The 21,351-nt window shown below is 30.1% G+C and overlaps 3 protein-coding genes across 12 annotated transcripts; 2 read left to right on the top strand and 1 right to left on the bottom strand.

Annotated features, from left to right (window-relative positions):
- Positions 1–55: 55 nt before the first annotated feature.
- LOC105144201 (DNA-directed primase/polymerase protein) lies at positions 56–3,173 on the top strand. The gene is made up of 3 exons (XM_011052957.2): positions 56–537; positions 2,002–2,789; positions 2,907–3,173. The coding sequence occupies exons 1-3, from the start codon at positions 220–222 to the stop codon at positions 3,127–3,129; spliced, it is 1,329 nt and encodes a 442-aa protein (XP_011051259.2). The 5' UTR covers positions 56–219; the 3' UTR covers positions 3,130–3,173.
- mRpL21 (mitochondrial ribosomal protein L21) lies at positions 880–6,103 on the bottom strand. 5 transcript variants are annotated; one of them, XM_087402612.1, is made up of 5 exons: positions 5,432–6,103; positions 4,634–4,759; positions 4,235–4,555; positions 4,045–4,158; positions 880–904 (listed from the first exon to the last, which is right to left on the bottom strand). In XM_087402612.1, exons 1-4 carry the CDS (start codon positions 5,529–5,531, stop codon positions 4,058–4,060), a joined length of 648 nt encoding a protein of 215 aa, XP_087258738.1. In that variant the 5' UTR covers positions 5,532–6,103; the 3' UTR covers positions 880–904; positions 4,045–4,057. The 5 variants fall into 5 exon arrangements, with proteins under 5 accessions (XP_087258738.1, XP_087258744.1, XP_011051261.1 ...); XM_087402618.1 differs by lacking the exon at positions 880–904 and adding an exon at positions 1,476–1,795; XM_011052959.2 differs by lacking the exon at positions 880–904 and adding an exon at positions 2,349–2,683.
- Positions 6,104–7,229: 1,126 nt separating this feature from the next.
- On the top strand, positions 7,230–20,317 carry bbc (choline/ethanolaminephosphotransferase 1 bbc). 6 transcript variants are annotated; one of them, XM_011052955.2, is made up of 11 exons: positions 7,230–7,835; positions 9,041–9,188; positions 9,261–9,383; positions 9,604–9,707; positions 10,867–11,001; positions 12,049–12,183; positions 13,521–13,652; positions 14,834–14,992; positions 15,089–15,214; positions 15,289–15,427; positions 19,087–20,317. In XM_011052955.2, exons 1-11 carry the CDS (start codon positions 7,599–7,601, stop codon positions 19,161–19,163), a joined length of 1,515 nt encoding a protein of 504 aa, XP_011051257.1. In that variant the 5' UTR covers positions 7,230–7,598; the 3' UTR covers positions 19,164–20,317. The 6 variants fall into 6 exon arrangements, with proteins under 6 accessions (XP_011051257.1, XP_011051252.1, XP_087268703.1 ...); XM_011052950.2 differs by lacking the exon at positions 10,867–11,001 and having other exon boundaries at positions 7,232–7,835; XM_087412577.1 differs by lacking the exons at positions 12,049–12,183; positions 13,521–13,652; positions 19,087–20,317 and adding an exon at positions 15,874–17,342 and having other exon boundaries at positions 7,233–7,835.
- Positions 20,318–21,351: the final 1,034 nt, after the last annotated feature.

A 21,351-nucleotide genomic window follows, 5' to 3' on the forward strand; every position in this document is an offset into this window, starting at 1 on the left:
TTGTCGTCAAAACTCTGTCGTCATCTGCGAACGACTGTAGCGATCATCAGCTGATACGAAATTGGCGGGAAACACCAGTTTAGATTAGCTGTCCATAGTTAACAGAGTGCCCTACAGTATGTTTCCATCGCAAAAGAATAACAGTGATTACGCAAATTGTTTGACTGATAATACTGAGATTGACTGAGATTGATTTCATCGATTCGAGCATCGATCGAAATGGAACCGATTTGTACAAGCAGATTTTATGGTAGCAAGGTACAAAAGCGATCACCATCCCAATCCAAGATTTGTTGGGTGAAAACGTATCGGGTCATGCCATCGCACATATTGGGCCCGACCCAATACTGGCAGGAATTTCACAAACAGGCTGATGCTCTAGCCGTGGCTGCTGAACGCAGCACAAAAACGGACGTGTTATGTACCTTTGTATATCAACGACCTAGCGACGGTAGTCGTAGATTCGTCGTAGCGCATCCGGAAGTTTATTGGTGGTATTACAAAATTAAACCGCAAGAAGAGAGATGCTCATATGAGGTGAGTATGCAAAACTTGCGATTTATTTGCACTTACTTAGGAAAAATATTTAGATATTTCAATTTTTTTAGATATGAAAAAGATACGAGATGAACATGTAGATTTATAGTTACGTCTTATAGATTTACGTCTTACAGAAAAAAAACCGTTTAAATATTTTTCTTGAAAAAAACATGCTTTAAACGGCTATTTATATCGCCAAGGAGCGATAAATAAAAAAACAAGTATATATAATTATGTTACAATTTATAGAAAATTAAGAGTATATAATTATAGTTGTTACCTGTTCGATTGGATATCTTAATTTTTTGGACGAATTCTTTGTTAAGCAAAAAACTAATTGTTTTGATGAATTTTAATGATCTTTCTGCAAAAAAAAAAATCACAAATTTTATAATATACTCTGTTACGGATTTATTCTGTTACTTTATTTATTTTAAATTATATCTCTTTAATATGTTGAACAATATGAGATAATTTGTAAAAAAACAATTTTGAAAACACTGAAGTTAAAACACACACCATTAAATTTATTAAATCTTCAGGTTGATCTTCAAGTTTAATCGTTGATTATTCGAAAATCTTATCAAAAAGCTTCTACATTCTGATAGGATGTATTATTATTCAATTTTTTTAAATCATGAAGTGCTTGCAAGTTCTCTGAACTATATTTTTCTGCACATTTTCAATGCTCATTTTAGGTTTTTAGAAGTCTGTGATAAATAATACTTTTTTTGCTCCGAAAATGTATTTCAAGAAAAACTTATTTTTGAAAAAAAATTGAACTCATCCTCTTTATGCAATAGCCGATTTAATTAAAAGAAACAACTTATTGAATATTTCCTCTGTTTCTTTTTTTTTTTAAATCAACTTCCGCTGGAATAATATTATAGTGAAGGTAGCAGCCGTCTGAAAGTGATTCTAATAATACATAAACATTTTTCTCTGTTTCAAAATTTCAATTGTGTCATGTAACATATAAATGCCTTTTCACAATATATTTTAATAATACATACATATAAAAAACATACACACACGCGCGCGCGTGTGTGTATGTATGTATGTATGTTTTATGTTTTATATTTGTCTTCAAGAATAAATCACCAAAATTTATGAGACTGGTTGTTGATGCTAATTAATTAATACATACAAAATTTATATAAAATTACAAACGTTTCTACTCCAGTTTGAGTCCTTTTCAATCTACAAATTAGTAACAGCAAACGCAGTTCCAATCTCTCTTCCACTCCATTCTAATCTAGTCAACATAAACATTGCACAATGTAACGTCTAGAATACAAAAAAGATCCAAATTTGAAAAGAAGCTTAGTTTGCGAAATATTAAGGCACTTTCGCATACTCTGGATATAAAAGATATATATAAAAGATATATATATATATATATAATATATATATATATATATGTGTGTATATAAAGCTTAAAGAAAATTATCAATTTTACAGATAATACCAAAAGATTCACCATGTTGGTTATATCTGGACTTGGAATATCCAATTGAACTAAATCCACTTTGCAATGGACCACGTATGACTAAAACGCTGATAGATATCATACGAGCGTATTTACTCAATCACTATCACCTGTTATGCGATAGAAGTAACTTTTTAATATTAGATTCTACAACCAGTAAGAAATTTAGCAGACACGTGATTTTTACTATGAAGGATATGGCTTTTAAGGACAACTCACATATTGGAAAGTTCATCAAAACTATATACAATGATATTTTACTTTATTTGAAGTCGGATACGCTATCGCATGGAATTTTAAATCACTTTAACAAAGCAGATATTGAGGAAATGCTCGTGAAAACACAGCACGGTGAAAAATTGTTTATTGACAATGGTGTCTATACAAAGAATAGACATTTTCGAATATACCTGTCCACTAAATGGGGAAAACAATCCTACCTAACAGTTTCTACAGATTGCATGCATAATGCAGTGAATAAATGCAGAGAGAAGGAGTTGGGGATCTTTTTGGATTCCTTGATATCGTACTTTCCAAACAAACAAAATTTAATTTTGCTCGAGTTTTTTAATCGAAGCGACGTAAAAGCTAAACTTTATTCAAATGTACCAATACGATCCATTCACGAAAATGACGACCAGAGCTCACCATATCCTGAAATAGATAGGTACATTCGTAATCTCATTGATCCTGGCAAAATACGTGTTGCTAAATATTTTGATAAAACTAAAACGCTGAGATATGAAATTTATGGCAACAGGTAATGTAACTATAATCGATGATAAAATAATGATCACTTATTAGTTCTTATTTTTCTATACACATTCGTCTTGCTATTGTAAATGATAGTACATAATGTTTTTACATTATTTTACAGATACTGTGAAAACATTGGTAGATATCATAAGAGCAACAACGTATATTGGATTGTAGATTTAAACACGAAAAAGGTATATCAGAAATGTCACGATGAAGATTGCTCGGAATTTTTATCCACACCAAAGAATTTACCAGAAGAAATTCTTTTTAAGTTAGACATAGAAGGTGATACTTTTATGACTGGTGCAATAATAGATGAAGATATTACAGAGAAGATATAAAAATTATTAAATATGATTTTATAAGCACAAATATAGATATGCAAAAATTATATATATATATATATATATATATATATATATATATATATATACATATATATATAATGTAATATTATTATATTGTACATATATATAATATTAATATATAAAATATAAGCTATATAATTAATCCTTAGTAATAATAATTTTTAGGTCTTTTACACAATCATTCGTGTCCCGGATGTTAATTTATATCAATTTACAAGTATAGCTTATATAAGTACGAAACATTATTAAGAGATTTTTACATATAACTTAACATTTTTAAAAAGCATTTATAAGGTGATGTATTAAAAAAATTGTATAACGAAAGTTAAAAAATGTAAAAGGTTGTAATAAATTTTATACTATGTATAAATGTTAGTATAACTTGTAGTTTCAAAGAAAAAAAAAATACGCAGAATATGAATGATCCAATCGTGTGTACTAAGGATTAATTTACGATTATTTGTGATTAATTATGAAAAATCACTTCTGGATCACTATGTTCAGGGAGTTTAATTTGTACATTTGTAAAAATTTACAGGATTTCTTATTAAATCGTTTTCACGGTTTAATAAGCACAATCTGTCATTCAATTTAATATAAATAACTTTTATCTTTTGTTCTCTGAATATACAGAGGATAATACACTATATTTACATATGCAAATATTTATTAACATATATATATATATATATATATATATATGTGTTTATATATATATACACACACACACACACATACAAATAAACGTCATAAATGTGACATATAGGATGCATTCCGTTTTATGTACATAATAATCATTTTTTATTCTTGTTGTTCGCAGAATGTTAAACAAACATAAAACAACCTTACACAACATACGTAAAACAGAACGTACTTATATATACATACATGTGTTATATTATTAATACACTCTGTCTAATCCCTCCACTTCTTTCTTCTCGTTGATGTTTCCGTTTATATTTATGGAATTAATCCGTAGCATTGTGTGTTGTATTCTGTAGACTGAAAAACAAAACGTTGAACTCAATAAATAAGACATGAGGAGTGAAATGAAAATATCTCTTTAAAAGTATCTTACAGTTTATACGGCGATACTGTTTCCTTGGCCGGAACCTAAAGCGAGTTTTTGTATGGGATAAAGTTTTTTCTATAACTGTTGCATCGACTGAAACTAATTCTCTATTCAAAATTGGTCTGCCTATGAGAGTGAAGTTTTTACTGCCAACCAGCAACACTTTTTCCAGTTTTAGTTGATCGCCTATGTTCGGTGGCCAGAATCCCTCAATAATTATAATGTCATGTTCTGTTATCTTAAATTGTTTTCCACATACTTGGACAACCGCGAACATACGGCCAATACTGTCTGTTGTGATCTGATTGTTGATTTCGTTTGTTACATCTATGAACAAGACAAGTTATTAGAATTTATTCATAAAAATTGAACATTTATACATGCTTATAGAATAAGTTAACCAACCAATGCATATTTTCTCTTTCTTTTCATCCCATTCCTGTATTTCCGTTTGATAATTTGGGATTGGCTTCATCCATGGTGGTTTAACTGTCCGATATTCTGCTATTGGTGTTTCCCACAATCTTAATGCTGAAACAAAAGACAATTTTTGAAAACTTTCTTGTACTATACAAAATCTGGATGATTTCGTGTCTTCGTCTCTCTGAATTTATATATAAAATTGCATTAATAGATTTATTATAAAATTTATTTACCTAATTTTATTAGGTTATTAAGCATTGAAGTTGAAAATTTTATAGGTTAAGATATCTGTCATTCCGACTCAATATAGCGCTATGTATATACGTTTAGATTTATTATAAAATTTTAATTTAATGAAAGCTCAATTTTTTGTAAAATCTATATAATGTATAATCTATATAATCTATATTTTGTATAATACTAGAGTTCAGGCACTTTGTTTCAGAATTTAAATATAAAATTCTTTAAGTTTTGTGAACTTTTTTATTAGGTTTTTATAAAATTTTAATATAATAAAAAACGATCTTATTTTATCAATCTATTATTTTATCTTTAAAAATAAAATTCTTAGGTCTGTATTCAGAACGCACTTACAACAATGTTAGCGTGCTAATATACTATACTTTATGTTACGCATATTATAAAATTTCAGAGATAAAAGCGCATTCTGAATACAGACGAGAGTGTAGTAGGTAAGAAAGAGGTTATGTTTGCATTCAAGAGAGAGGTTATATTATATTGCTGCGCACTTTCTGCATTTTATAATTTCTAATTACATACCAGGATAATATTGTTTGCAAATTATGGCCGGCACTATTCTTCTCACACAATTACTCGCCGTATAATTAAAAAATCTTGATAAATTGAACAACGTCGCCATCGCGATACGTAACAAACTGCGATGTGCGGCGATGGAAAACTACAAATAGATCGGTGATTGGAAAATGCGAATAAATCTAATGTTGGCAATCAACTTTTTGCAGAATAATTTATTTCCGAATTTATTAGACAAAAGGTTGTCTAATATATGAAAATAATCACGGGAATCGTAATTAATTAAAAAAAGTTTTCTTGATGTTTTCGATATTTTATATTTTTGAGCCACATGTTTTTGGACGATAAAATTGCTTGGCGGGAATTTTCAAAGGTTGATTGTTTACATCTTGCGACGTGCATTTTTATTAAAAAATTAGATAATTATTTAGAATAATCCCCCGTCCCACCTCAAATCTTAATAAAAATATACTTATTCGACTTTTCACTCTCAAAACGAAAACATTTGGCAAAAAAATGCGGCGATCGTGAATCAAATTATTAAGTGTTTAAGGGAGCTTTCCAACAGAAGCACAAATCAACACAAGAATCATTCCGTCTTTGTTTTTTATTGATTATTGAACAAGGATAGATTTGTGTTTCTTGCTGGAAAGTTCCTAAAGTTGGAGACTTTAGAGGTTAAGATATCTGTCATTCCGACTCAATATATAGCGCTATGTATACGTTCTGCATTAATTACACAAATTCACTGCTCTAAAAACACATTTACTGCTTTAAAAATACAAATTCACTGCAGTAAATGTGTTTTTAAAGCAGTAAATGTGTTTTTAGAGCAGTGAATTTGTGTAATTAATGCAGAACGTATACATAGAATTGTATCCAGCAAACGAAAATGGATTAAAATGGATTAGAAATTTTCAATATCCATCCGAATCCCAATTTTAAATCTATAAAAATGAATTGGATTCCATGTAAAAAATTTTTATATGTGTAAAAGTTTAAATAAATTAAAGCAGTAATTGCATGAAATTCTATAGTTATTATTTTAAAACTTTTATACAAAAAAATATACGCTAGCTGTATAATAAAGGAAACGTATTAATATAAAATATACATAAAAGCGATTAATTTATTAAATTATTAAAAATAAGGAATTTACATATGTAACATTTATTATACATATTATACGTAATTCTTTTTATGTTTCCTTTAACTATTAAATTCCTTTAACTATTAAATGAAGTAGAATTCATGATTCATATTTTTACGGTACAACTTTTTTTTAACTCAGTTGAATTAAAACAAAAAATTTCTTCATAATTCTGAAAATAACATTCATGATGTATTTTTAAATGAAACAATGAATTTTCTATTCACAATTTTGAATAATATTGGGTCATCTAAAAAGTATCCGCGGTTTTTTGTCACTAGATGTGTGTTGATGGTTATATATCTAGTGACAAAGTACCGCGGATACTTTTTAGATGACCCAATATTCATGGCCTATTTTAAGAAATGGTGCATCATTTATTGTTCCTTGTTTAACATTTGGTGAATAACAAGGATAAATAATGCAGCATGCGCATCATGCGTGAAACGGAATGCAGCCCCTGAAGAGATCGTTCGAATTCGCGCATATCAGTTCCGGTTACACGCACGCGTCACTGCCAACACTGGCCTAGTTTTCATCGAGAGTTTAAACCGGATCAAAATGTAAGAATCAACCAACTATAGTCGAGCATTTCCCTATCGTTCGACTGTAACAGAAGTAACTCGACTATAGTTGATTGGTTCTTACATTCTGATCCGGTTTAAACCTTCAGTGGAAACTGGACCAGTCAGTCACTGGCAGCCGGTCAGTCAGTTTGGTCAGTTTCTGGTCGTGGCAATATCGTGGGATTCGTGGGACTGCGTGAGATTTACGTACACTTGCGAATCACGCAGAAATGTCGTACGCGTAACGCGACGGTCGCTTGTTATGTTCGACCGTCCCGTCGCGGGTGATCTCGGTAGTGTATCGCGTCCACGTCGCGTCTCCGTCGTAGAAACGACCGCAGTCCGATCCCATCGACCTCACGGTTTCCCCATCTTCTTTCTCGTCTCCCTGCTGTTACCTTTGGCATTCACGGTTCGGTGACACGGCAACGGAGTGACGTGTGCGGCTCGAAGAAGCATGCAGTTTTACAAAGACAGGCTGTTGTCAACCGGCCAGCTGAAACGGCTCAGTGAGCACAAGTATAGCTGCACGAGCAACAGCATCCTCGACGGCTTCCTTCAGCCATGGTGGGACTGGCTGGTCAGCAAGGTGCCGCTTTGGCTCGCACCCAATCTCATCACCGTGCTCGGTCTGATTGTCAACATCGTCACCACCCTGATCCTTGTATATTATAGCCCGGACGCGAGGACCGAGGTAAGCTTGACATTAGAAGCTTCTAACTTGTCTAACCTGTTTCTTCATGAGACACGTCCTTCCTCGTTCTTCTTGAACACCACTGTATCTCTGTGACGAACATTTTTCTTATCACGAAAAAAAAAATTTTTTTTTCATGTAATCTTTAAGTGAGTAGAAATAGCCATAGCACTTTGTAGCTACAGTTTTCTTTAAAACTTTATTCAAGAAAAGGAAAAAAAGATATCGTCCAGATACTCAGAAGTTTTGAAGTTCTGATTATTTTCACATTTCTCTATTTCAAGGATATAACTGATGTAAATTTATAACTAACATATAACTATGAAATTATAATTTTTAAGGATGTTTTGAACACCCTTATTTATTAATATTTATACCTTCAAATCATCTATGTACTTAAAGGTTAATTAAAAAGCTGTGACAGTTTTATTTATGTTTGACTTGAAATATTTCATAGTAACTCTTTGTCATTCAAATTTTGTGCAAGTGAAATTTTTTTATCACATGAAAGCTCTTTTATTAGTTGTCACAGACAAAATCTGTAAAAAAAAACTCTTAATTTGAGAATTTTCTAATATTTCTGATATGTTAATTATAGTAAAACATGAAGTTACAAATCAGAACACATATGTGTCTGTTGTCTTCCTTTAAACAATTTTGTTGTATTATTTTCTGTATAATTTGAATTTTTTTTAACCAGGATAGGATAATATATTTAAAATTAGTAAATAACAAGGACACAAATTAAAAAAAAAGAAATTTTAATAAAAGGCTGTGGGAAGATAATATTTTTATTCTCAAGGATATTTTTATTCAAGGATTAATGCATTTGAAATTATTATTTTAAATTTGATTGATTTGTTGAACAAATCTTGCACAGTCAATAATATTATAATATTATAATCAGGATAAAAGACATTATTGTCTTATTATTGTCTTAGTATTGAATCTCATCAAGGAATCAATTTTTTAACTGAAGAAGTATTGTTACTGGAAAATGCAATGTCATACAAATCTATGACTCATCCATATAACTCTGTTATTGATGCAAAAAAAAATCTATGCACAATTGTATTCAAATATATCTTAACTTTAAAGCAATTGAATAAATGTATCTTTATATGAAAAGCCTTGGCACAATGAATCCTATATAATATAGTAAAGTATGCTATAATTACAATAAAATCGGCTATTGTTTTTTTCAGGCACCTAGGTGGGCATGTTTTTTATGTGCACTTGGTCTGTTTATATATCAGAGTTTAGATGCTATCGATGGTAAACAAGCCAGGAGAACTGGCACGTCTACACCATTGGGCGAGTTGTTTGATCATGGATGCGATTCGATATCGACGGGTAGATAATTGCACTGTCTCTTAATAATCTTATGCATTAGAAACATTTTTTCTGATATTTATTTCTTTTCAGTGTTTGTAGCTTTGTCGGCGTGTATAGCTGTACAATTAGGATACTACCCAACGTGGATGTTTTTCCAGTGTTTCTGTGCAATGACGCTTTTCTACTGTGCTCATTGGCAGACCTATGTTTCAGGTATAAAATCAAAAACAAAAAATTTATTAGGTGTTGGAATTAATTCGTAGCGTTTTACAAGTGATGGGAAGTACTTTCATTAATGTATTTTTTAATGCTCATGTGAAATAAATAACATTCTTTCATTAAAAAACGCTACGAATTAATTCCAACACCTAATATATGAAAATAAAACAATACAGTGCATTATTTAACTTTGTTTAAAATATCGTTTTAATAGGTTCCTTGAGGTTTGGTAAAGTGGATGTAACAGAAGCACAGTTTACAATCATAACTATTCATCTGATTTCTGCAATCTTCGGTCCACAAATCTGGATGATAGAGGTTGTATTGTGTTTAATTACCCTGAATTATCCTTTCTGTATTTTACATAGCAAGAATATCTTGTATAGCAATTTAACACGTTTTATGATCTTTTTCTTTTAATAATCTTTATTTATTTATTTAATTTTAATTTTTTGCATGGCTGCAGTTTGATAAACATAATACATGAATACTATATCCTGCTTTGCTTGTGTTTTTTTAAAGATAATCACATTATTCTGAATTGTTGAAGTCATTTATCACACATTATATTATATATGCTTATGTAACTGCTTGTGTAACTAAGTTTTTACACAAATGATTTATGGCAATATTTGTCAAAGATAAAATTAAATAGCTCGAAATTATAATTTGTATTTTTAAAAATGTAACACATAGTGCAAGCAAAATGATAAAATTTTGCTTATGTTGCTATGGGTTTCAGATTTTATGGTAAGTAATTTTGATAGCTTAGCCTAAATTTATGTAAATTTTATATAATAAAATCTTTTTATATAATAAAATTTATATAAAAAGTGTAGTAAATCTACTACATTTCTATAAAATATAGATTATATTATTATTAATAACATAATCTTTTCAATGTCATTTTTATTAAATCTGTTGAGCATGTATAAACTAAGTTAATTTACTAGCCTATATTATTAATCTTCTTTACTTGAACAAAATCCGCAATGACGGAAATTGAATATAATGTATGCTATTACGCTCTAAAATTCAATTTTTTGTGTAATTTACATTTCATATATTTTTTAGACATATATACACATACATACAAATTGAAACATATATATTACAACATTACAAAAGGTTATACATGAAAAAAATTGCGATGATCGCTGAATCGCGCAGCACTGATTACTGTGCCGAGAAAAATTTTCACCGCACAGTGACAATTACTGCAATGATGATCACTGTTTGGACAGCGACTAACGCGTGCACAGTAATTGTTACTGTGCGGTGAAACTTTTTTCTCGGCACAGTAATCATCGCTGCAGTTTTTTCCATTTTGTGCTGTGCTTAAAAATTATTATTCAAATAATTTTTGCCTTGAAAGATTTTACTATTGCATTCATGATATATATGATAAAAACTTAATGAAACAATATCATTGAACATATATACATATAATGTCATTTAATGAAGGTATTTTTTGCAGATACCATTCTTAGATGGTTTTATGTTTAAGTATTTATTAGGAGTTATGACAGTGGTGTGTGCACTGGCAAATTTATATTCCATATTTTCGGTGATTTTCACCGGAGGAGTGGGCAAGAATGGTTCCACTGTGGCTGTAAGTCTGTTAACTAGAATCTTTTATTGAACATGCAGAAATGGGAGCAGCATGGCATGAGGAACGGCGCTGAGATTACTTCTTTACTGCAAAATATTGACTGATTTTTAACACGCATTTTTACTTCCGTATTTCCTACTAAATTATGCCCCCTTATAGTTTTCAATACTTCCACATCCTACAACTCTTATAATGAATTGTATATATATCATTATATGACTGATGATTATATTTCTTTTATATGTAAATTCATATTTTCCAAGTTTTCAGCAAGTTATTAATGTTTTAACGTATTTTAAAAACACAACTGTAAAAAATTTTCCTGGTGTTTTTCAATGTAAAATTAATCATAGCTTTTATGTTCGTCTTTTGATGTTATATTTATGATGAAAAATCTTATGATCGCCTTTTGATATTATGAAAATCTCGATCTTGATCACATCAACTTTTTTTATAAATATATAATAATACTCTCTTTTGAAACAATTTCAAATTAGGGATTTTTGTCAAATAGTTGAAGAATTTTAAGTCTATAAATTATGTATAAAGTTTTTGTAAAAGAATCTAACGCAGATAAATATTAAGAAATTTTGAATTTCTTATTTGTAGCATATATACATTATATTCTTTTTCACACTACGCTTCTGAAGAAAATACAATAATAAGCACATTTGCCTATATAGATAAAATGAGTCTGCGAAATCTGCACATTAGATATAATAAAAAATTGATTCTTTCACATAAAGCTATAACATTAGGGTGAGGTCTTTAACATTCAACTTATCTTACTCAAATCAGCTGCTTCCTCGTGCCTTACAATTTTGCAGTTTTATTGCAATGAGAGATAAGCGTGTCCTATTTGTACATGCTTACAGCAAATACGACCACAGATAGAACTAAGCCCATCCAGAGCGATATTATTGTGGCAATAGTATCGAGAGACATAATTATATCAGTTTGTGTATATATATGTAGGCATTTACATACACAAGAACAATTGTAATGAGCAATTCTCATAACGAACGAAGATCTTGTCACTTTGTTTAGATTCCCATGCTCGGTGTAGGCACGTTCAGTAACTACGTAGCATTGGCCTTTTATGCAGGCTACGTTCACGTGTTCCTTGAATTCTGTAAAGTCTTTGAATCTGGTGGGATTGGAAAAAACGGTTCCACAATTGCAGTAAGTCTCTTAACGAAATGGCGTTCTCCTAGAACAACATATTCTCATATCTTTTGCCATTCTGTACAGTAGAGATGTTGTCTGTTTGGTACATTTCTTCATTTTCTGCTTGCTGTCTTCTCTATCGATCTCTTCTACTGGGAACTTGTGTCGGATGTTTGGTTGGATTACTAAACGTCTGTGTATGGCCATCTGCATATTAAACCATCAGAGTGATATATCTCGGTATCTCGCACAATTTATATAAACGCTTCTTTTGTCTAATATAGATATCGCTCTTAGTATAACAAGCTCTCAATAATCTCTTTACTCGAGAAATACTTCTTTACTTCTATTGTTGCAACAACTAAATAACTAACTTGGATTTGAAAAATGATTAATTCTAAAAAAGGTATACTAAGTTAACTTCTATTTATACATACTGAATTTTATAATATGCCATATTTAATTGTACAAAATATGAGGCTTTATTTACTGTGCAGTTTTTACGTTTCTATATCAATAGAGATATTTGAGTAAAAAGAATATTATTCGCATTTATTGAAACTTGCTATGTGTAATTCGTTTTGTGAAGTTGATGCCTGCAAAGAAAATGATGTGTGTTATTTTATATGTGAAACAAAAATACCAACACTTCTGTGTATGACCGAATGCTGCACAATGATAGCTTTAATTTCTTCAAGTCTTATTTTTTAAATTTAAATTTGGATTTTGTGTTACTATGTATTGTGTTTCTTCACTTATTTAATTACATGTTGGTGATATTATAGCAACAACACTTTGCCTTGCACCTTTATAATTTATAAATAAATTTTATTCTTCTTTTTATTTTTGTTCGGTTACAAAGATTATGAACAATTAGCTCATCGTTCAAGATAACAGAAGAAAGAATTTTCAAAATTTCATATATAAATTTCCGTGTAGATTTCTTAAATAACAAATGAGAGACTTGCGTATATTGTGTAATATGATTACGAATAGCAATCAGAATTTATAGAAACAATAAGAAAGAGAAACAATAAAATTTGTTCAGTTTTAAATGCATATAAAATAATACAAAAGTATTTTATTATATAATACATAATATTGTGTGTATATATATTATATATTCTATTAATTTTGTGTAAGCATTATGAATAGTGATTAAAATGTAATGTACGAAATTGTTTCAAAAGTAAAAATAGCAAATATTTTTTTCAATTTTTGACTTCACGTTTATATAAACTCACTTATTAACATATTAACATATCTGGAATACGAAATGTTAGAAAAAGTCTTTGATACGAGGATAGCCTCTGATGACTAATCAAAAGATCTTTCGTGTCGCTCTTATACAGTTGCCATACACTGGCACAGAGGTGAAGGTGTTTCCGTTATGGGCTGCTGTGGGCATCGCTATTTTACTTGCACAGAGCAGCATATCCGTCATTCTCGCCGGTGGTGTCGGAAAAAATGGCTCCACCGTCGCAGTAAGTCAGCTGAAGAAAAAAAGTAGTGGGACCAATTGTGTAGTGCACAATATTTTTGTCTGATTTCTTTTTAATTCATGATTTAGGCCCATGCTTTTTGAACAAGTCGCATAGATATGAAAAGAGTTTGCTTGAGAAATCTTTATTATTGTAGCGAATTAATAATACATTTTAATTTTACTAATATATAAAAAATTGTATATGGTCTAAAAATAATTAGTAATAATAATAATAATAATAATAAATAATCGTAGATCTATTTGTTTCTTTTAGACGCGACGGTGGGCCTAAATCTAACGGCGTCGTATAAGATTACTCATCACTGTTACTGTTTTCACTTATGTTAATATTTGTTATATTACATACTTTCCCACAGAGGAATCCATGTATTATATATCCCTTCATTTTTCGCTTTCTCCTTATATTTTGCAGTTATAGAATAGTTCTCATTTCATTTTCGATTCTCATTTGAAGCCGAATTCTTACACGCATGTTACGAAGCTGTAAAATTGAATATTACTAATGACATTCTATATCATGATATTGCGAATTTTATTTTATTTATTCGTACATTTTACCCATATAGATGTAGTATATATTGCATGTGTCAAACGAAATTAATTATTTTATTAATTATTATAATAATTAAAATTATGTTCCTTAATGACTTTATAAAAATTTACCTGACTTGTTTAATGCATTTAAAGTAATTTATTTACTGTATTGCAATTCGAATAAATATAATAATCAAACTTTAATTTCTCTTTACATGTTTAAAATATAGACTTTACTTAGAACTTATTATATTTTTTTTTCACACATTTGCAGTTTTTCCTATCAAACGCACAGAGCAGTATATAATAGCTATCTTTATATCTATTATAAAATCTATTATTAATGTGATTTTATATTTTTAAAGAAATTGTTTTACGAATACAAAGTAAATTTATACATATCTCAAGTTTATGACATGTGATGTGTGTCAACTGACACATATCATTTATTTAAATAACAATATAAAAAGATTTTAACATACATTTTTTAAATATGTAACATCTATCAAATTAGGTCTCTGCACTTAATCAGACTGTATTTTCTTCTCTTACAAATATAAATCTCCACACGTAGCTTTATTTAAATATCTTCTTCAGACTGTCTGCATAAGACCGATTTTGTTTTAGGGAACATCCGTTTTATCGCCAATTATACCATTTAGTTTTGTGGTAGTACCGGCTTTTATAATATATAGAAAAAGCGCCGAACACGTCTACGAAAACCACCCAGCCTTGTATATACTTGCGTTTGGAATGGTGGCGGCCAAAGTTACGAATAGGCTAGTGGTATGTATATTGATTGTGTAATAATATCCTTTCTTATTTGTGACAATATATTGCTATATTTATGATATACCAATTTTTTATAATATTACTTTTCAGGTTGCTCATATGACTAAAAATGAAATGCAATACTTGGACAGTTCGTTAATTGGTCCAGCTATGCTGTTCCTTAATCAATATTTCAATTTTTTCATCAAAGAATATTATGTTCTTTGGCTGTGTTTCGTAAGTCAATATTTGACCATCTTTACAACATAATCTTCGATGATCTCGATAAATAACGAAACACATATATTTAGATTTGGGTTACTCTGGATCTCTTCCGGTATAGTGCTCAAGTATGTCTTGAAATTTGCGATCATATGAAGATCAAATTATTCAGGATACCATGCAACCATCACACAGGCGCTAACCAGATCAACGCCGCCGAGAAAAATGGTACTAATAGGTCACAACGTAACAGATTGCATAAGAAACATCATTAGGATTGACTGGTGATAATGAATGCTCTGTATGATTCGTGTATAAAGAAATCATGATGTAACAAAGTAAAAATGCTTGTCGAATTCTGTGTACATAGTTCGAACAGTACAGCTCATTTATTATCACGTTTGTGATTTATGAACTTGTCGTTTCAAACTATAAGAATTTATAGAAAATTAATAACTTATAATTAAAATTTTAACTTTTGCATATAGAATGCGACAACGCTTGTAACCTTGCAGAAGTTAACGCGATAATCAATTAATTTATCACTTTTCCATAAAAGCGAAAAAACGATTGACTAATTTCATGCTAACTTCTGTCGCACGGCAAACGTTGCCACACGTTCTGTGTGCAGAAGTCATTAGTTGAATTGATTAGCGATTATTACAAATTTTTAGTAAAACATACTGTGTATCAAAGCAAGAGAGTGCCACCGGATCGTATAATAAAAACGGTACTTGCTCCATACTTATAAGAAAAGAAAATGATAAATTAGAATTCAGAGTGTTCGAGACGAGAGGCACATGAGATACATAATAAGTCTGTATGAGGATGTTATAAGTTTGATATGAATTGCATTAAACTTTTAAATCTTTGTTTTCGGTGTGTCTTATTCTGATATATCTCGTTCATAGGACGTTTATTATAAAAATATAATAAAAATTACATATACATCAAATATGGCAAGATCAAAAATCTCATCGTTTGTAAAGAAGTAAGTTTCTCGACAATTAATATCTAGACTTGCTTAAATACTCATTTAATGAGTTATAATTTTTAATAAAATTTGTTTATTTGATTATTTGATTTGATTATTATTTTTTCATAACTTATTGTTAGCAAAATTCGCTGATAATGTTTTTGACAAAACTAAATTTTTTTTTCAAAAATTTGAATTAGTAAGTTTATATTTATATTTTATATTCGTTAAAGCTTTGTAAAGCTTGTAAAATGAATTTGTATGATATCTATGACATGATGTCTATAATAAACTATACATTTTGAAATGTATAGTTTTCGATTGTATGGAATGCGTCGTGAACATTTTCTATTTCTGCTTTTATGCGTATGTCCGTGTATTTGATAACAAAGAACATTTTTAATGAAGATATGATAAATTAAAGTATGTGAGACATGTTAGAACATAAAGAGACTAAAGACAATTTCGACTTTAGATTTCGACACTAGATATGTTTGTTTACTTCTACGTCAATAGATATGACAATAGATACAATTAAGACAAACACTTTATTAAGAGAGTCTTTACATAAGTGTCATATATATTCTGTGAGAAGCGTATTTTAAATATACTTCTATGTATTTTATATGAAACGTTACAAGCAAATGGCAGATACATGCTTAACTCTTATTTGTATATTATATTACACTTTTAATTTTGTTAATTTAATGTTCTTTCATAAATAATGGTTAATTAATCATTTCTCTAATAGAGTTGAATGTAAAAAGCAAAATCTTAATGTATGATAAGAAGTAATGATAGGAATTTATAATTTTCTATTGTATTATATATTCCTGAAGAAATGTTGATGTAGGAAAGTAAAGTATAACAAAAAGATCGTTTTCATATTGACCAGATATCTTAACTGCGATAGCTTTTTTCAAAATGCTAATATAGAATTCTTTTCTTATTTCTATCGTATATTAATAATAATTCCGAGTAATTGAAGGGAATTGATTATTGCTATAAATAGTAAAATTATTATTCTAATTATGTTTCTTTAAAGACAGTACATGTAAACGTTACATTATGTGTAAATGAAATGTAATCTTATCGAATTGTACTATATTTCAAATTTTCTTTGAGAACTGTATTATATTTTCTGGATAAATCATTTATTATTACAAAGTATCATTTTTCATTCTAATTTAACCGATCTTGTCAAGAGAAGTTTTTTGGAAAAGACTAATTTGTTCAAATCATTAAAAAATTTAATATTGATTTTGTGGTTATGTTGTAATATCTAATAAAAATTGTGTTTATAAAAAGAAAGAAATAGATCGGAAGAAAATGTATCAATAGTGAGAAATTTTGTACATTGTGATGCATCCGATTTTTTTAGAGAAATACAGTTAATGATAACAAAATAATTATTTAGAATATTACGCAGACGATAATATGCATGGTTGTGCTTTAGTTTGTTGTTATGCAAAATTCGCTGCAAATATGAAAGTAATATGATTGTCATTGTATGCGAGAGGGGAGAAGGAAAATTGTGTTAGAATTAATATTAATATATTTTATATATAATGGAAATTCATCCTTATACTTATAAACTTATTACGTATGCCAATATATTGTTCAGATTGTGTATTTTATGCATGTTATGAACTTCTTGCATGATTTCGGATTGTCATCTGCATGTACTAATTGGTCTCAAAATAAGCTTTAATATATCTATACATTTGTAGAATAAAATTAATGTACAATTTGCTAGGATTTAGACTAATTAAATTTTTTTTTATAAGAAATAAAAAAGAACGGATGCTCAAAATTTATATCAAAAGTTAGCGTATTATAAATTACAAGCTTTCTTCTTAGCTTTAATCGATGTAAAATAAATAATATTGTATGGACTGATTATTATTTTAAGAATCGGCTTAAATGTAGTAAAAAACTAATAATAATAATAGTAAAGTATGCTCAGATCATTGATAAAGACACTTCTCTTTTTCTCTCAAATTTTTTATAAAAAAAAATAATATTCTATTGTTTGTTTAAAAAGATCTTTTTTGAGTGTTACAATATTAACATAAATTGCGAATTATTTTTGTATATAAAATTATACGAGTTTTTGTGTTTTATTTTTGCAGGATATTGTATATCAGAATTATTTTTTGCATGTTTTTCTGCCTGCTGCTTGAATTTTAAGTCATTACGAAAGAAAAGTTCAGAACACATTTTATATATAATACTATTATTGAGCAAACTTGTACAATGTAATACATTCATATTTTTAAAGGTTTTTTTAGAAGAAGCAAACTTTTAATTAGTAGAGGAGACGATAGATTATACATAAGATTAATTAAACAATATTGCTTGCTTAAAGCTATATAATATTTTAAGAAAGACACATATGTGTTCGGCTCATATAAAAGCAAACAGTATTATATTTGTTTTTCTCAGCATGTACTTTAGACAGAAAAAAAACTTAGATAGGATTTGTCTATGTCTACACATCTTCTAACAAAAATCAAAACGTGTCTGGAATTGAGAAATGTAGAAGTAGAAAAAGGGATTTTTTGTTCTTTAATTTGCTTTTATTAATTTTATTTCCTTCATTATTTTTTGCAAGGAAAATTTTAATCAATCTTTTGTATAATATTAAAAAAGAACGGAAAGTATCCAGTGAACATCTAATTATATCTGGAAATATTTTTCAAGTTTGAAAGAGCGGAGAACGATGATTTCGCTTCTACATTCCTTAATCTTACTGTACATGAATTTTTGCGCGTTTAAATATTCTGGAAAAAAAAAGGAAAGAAACGGAGGAACTATGGGAAATGCTGTTGAAGGTGTCATAGAAACCGTTAGAATATATGTGTCAATGTTTGTATTCGTTGGTGTGCATGATGACGAGTTTTGTTCACAGTTCACATGATGGTGGAAGAAGAGCCGCTGTTAGACGAGGAATACCATTACGGATCCGACACGGCCGTCGACCTCTGATATATATTAGCTTTAAGCTATTGGTTTTTCGATCGGCTACACGCGACCACATCGTCGGAAAGTCTATGAAAATAATAAAGTTCGCGTCTTGCAGGGTGTTCGATATTGTTGGACAACATCCGCGAGACAACGACGATTGCACGAGGAATGAAACTTGTGTGTCTTACCCTATAAATGCATGGTGTATCTCGCATACGTGCTCGCGTGTAGAGAAGAGATTTGTCCTGCATCTCCCTTTTATACCGCAATATTTTGTACGTGTCGTTTCGATACTATATATACAATTATATTGGATTCTCGTCGGAAACAGTACAAAGAGCGAGTATTGGCGATACAATTGTACGAGCGAAGTCGCTGTCTTTCTTGTTATATGTGCGCTTATCAGTGAGGCTACTTAAATGGCATTACTTAAATGGATATATAGGAGAACACGAGAGAAGATATAGTCCTCAATATAGTCCACAAGTCTACTCTCTTCGCGCAATGTGTGCTATTAGCGAACTTGAAGATATTTATACGTAACTTTGTAACAAAGTCAGAATCAACGAATTTTGTCTTGTTAAGATCTCGTCAAAGAGGATCCCGAGATTCTCCAGCAAAATGTATTCGGAATGTAAAAATTGTTGAAAGTAGCATTTTGATTAAACATAGAAGCGATATTTTGACTTGCTGATTTTTTAATCGTTTGAATATGATCGTTCGTGACGCAGTTTCTTTCTTGCGTGTGATATCAGCAGAAAAGTTGTTGGCATCTTTTATACAGTAACAATAATGTAACGAACGTAGGAAGGAAAAGCAACTTCGAAAGCTTGCAGGAAATCGTTAAATATATGTATAAGTTAGAAAGACGAACGAACACTACAGTATTACAAATGTTGCTTGTAGTTTTTAATTCTTTTGCGTGTCTGTATTTTAATGTCTATTATTTGCACGAAATCTTTATTTGCAAAGATTAAATCTATCACTAATAATGTTGATTCATTTAATTTTCACAAACGTTAGAGATTTATTGTCTGTCATCTTGGATGATGATTTACTAATCTACTTAATCTGTGGTGTTCGCACAGTAGAAGATAATACTGGTCCTAAGATATCTCAACGAAATCGCGTAATTTATTATAAAGTATGGTATTTAATAAAATTTATACAAGCGCGACGAGTTTCCTTCAAATTTTCCCAATTCAACCAAGATCAAATTATTCAAGCTTAAAAGAAGACAAAAGGGTATATTACATATAATATCTATCAACTTTTTTTCTCTGAGGAACTAAATCATGTATGAAAACATTTTATCTTCGACACTTTTTACATTAAGAGAATTCCTTATAAAAATTTAATACTGAAATATTACATATTAACTTTTTTTCTCTATCAACTTTTTTTCTCTCTGGGAAACTAAATCATGTACAAAAATGTTTTATCTTTAGCACTTTTAATATTAAAAGAATTCTTTATAAAAATTTAATACTAAAGAGTAGTGATTAATTTTTTATTCTCAATATTAAAAGCACCCTATTATATTCAATGCTTTTAATACTCGAATTAAATTGGATTATAAAAGATATTATAATTTCTCTTTGTGTCGTGTCATGGCTCCTTGGAATAAAATGTGTTTGAGTATTAGATTAATCGATGAACAACGCGCGTTTACTCGTTGTACGATGAGGGCGGCGAGCTACAGTTATTGGCGTATAAGTTATGGGTTTCCGAATGAAGCCACCCCTCGTTGTCCGCGACCTTCTCGCATGAATTCCCACGTGGAAGATTTTGGGTGTGCTATGTAGCCTCCCTCCTCCCTCCGAAAAAAGATATCGAAGACGGCACCCTTGTCCTTCGCCCTGGCACTGGTCGGTCGGTCGGTCGGTCGGTCGACCTAGTCGACGCCCCACAAGGTTCTGGCCTCGTTCCTAGCCTCGTGTGCGCGCCACCCGCCACCTTCCTGCGTACTCCCGGACGTTCAGCTGAATCTGACGGGATTATTGATCCACTGGCGATGCCGCGAGTACGCCAACCGGGCCATGCGACGTACTTCTGAACGCAGGGCCGAATTAAAAAGCTCATTTTTAAGCTTGTAATTAATCGTTTTTGAAGGCAACATTTTTAGGGTAGAGATAACGAAAACATTCGAACTTGCTGGAGATGTTTTTCCCTGTAACGTATGTTTTCCATTTTTAAATAGATATATCGA

Source organism: Acromyrmex echinatior, chromosome 1 (assembly GCF_024713525.1).
Source record: "Acromyrmex echinatior isolate Ae372 chromosome 1, ASM2471352v2, whole genome shotgun sequence".
NCBI classification, from domain to species: domain Eukaryota; kingdom Metazoa; phylum Arthropoda; class Insecta; order Hymenoptera; family Formicidae; genus Acromyrmex; species Acromyrmex echinatior.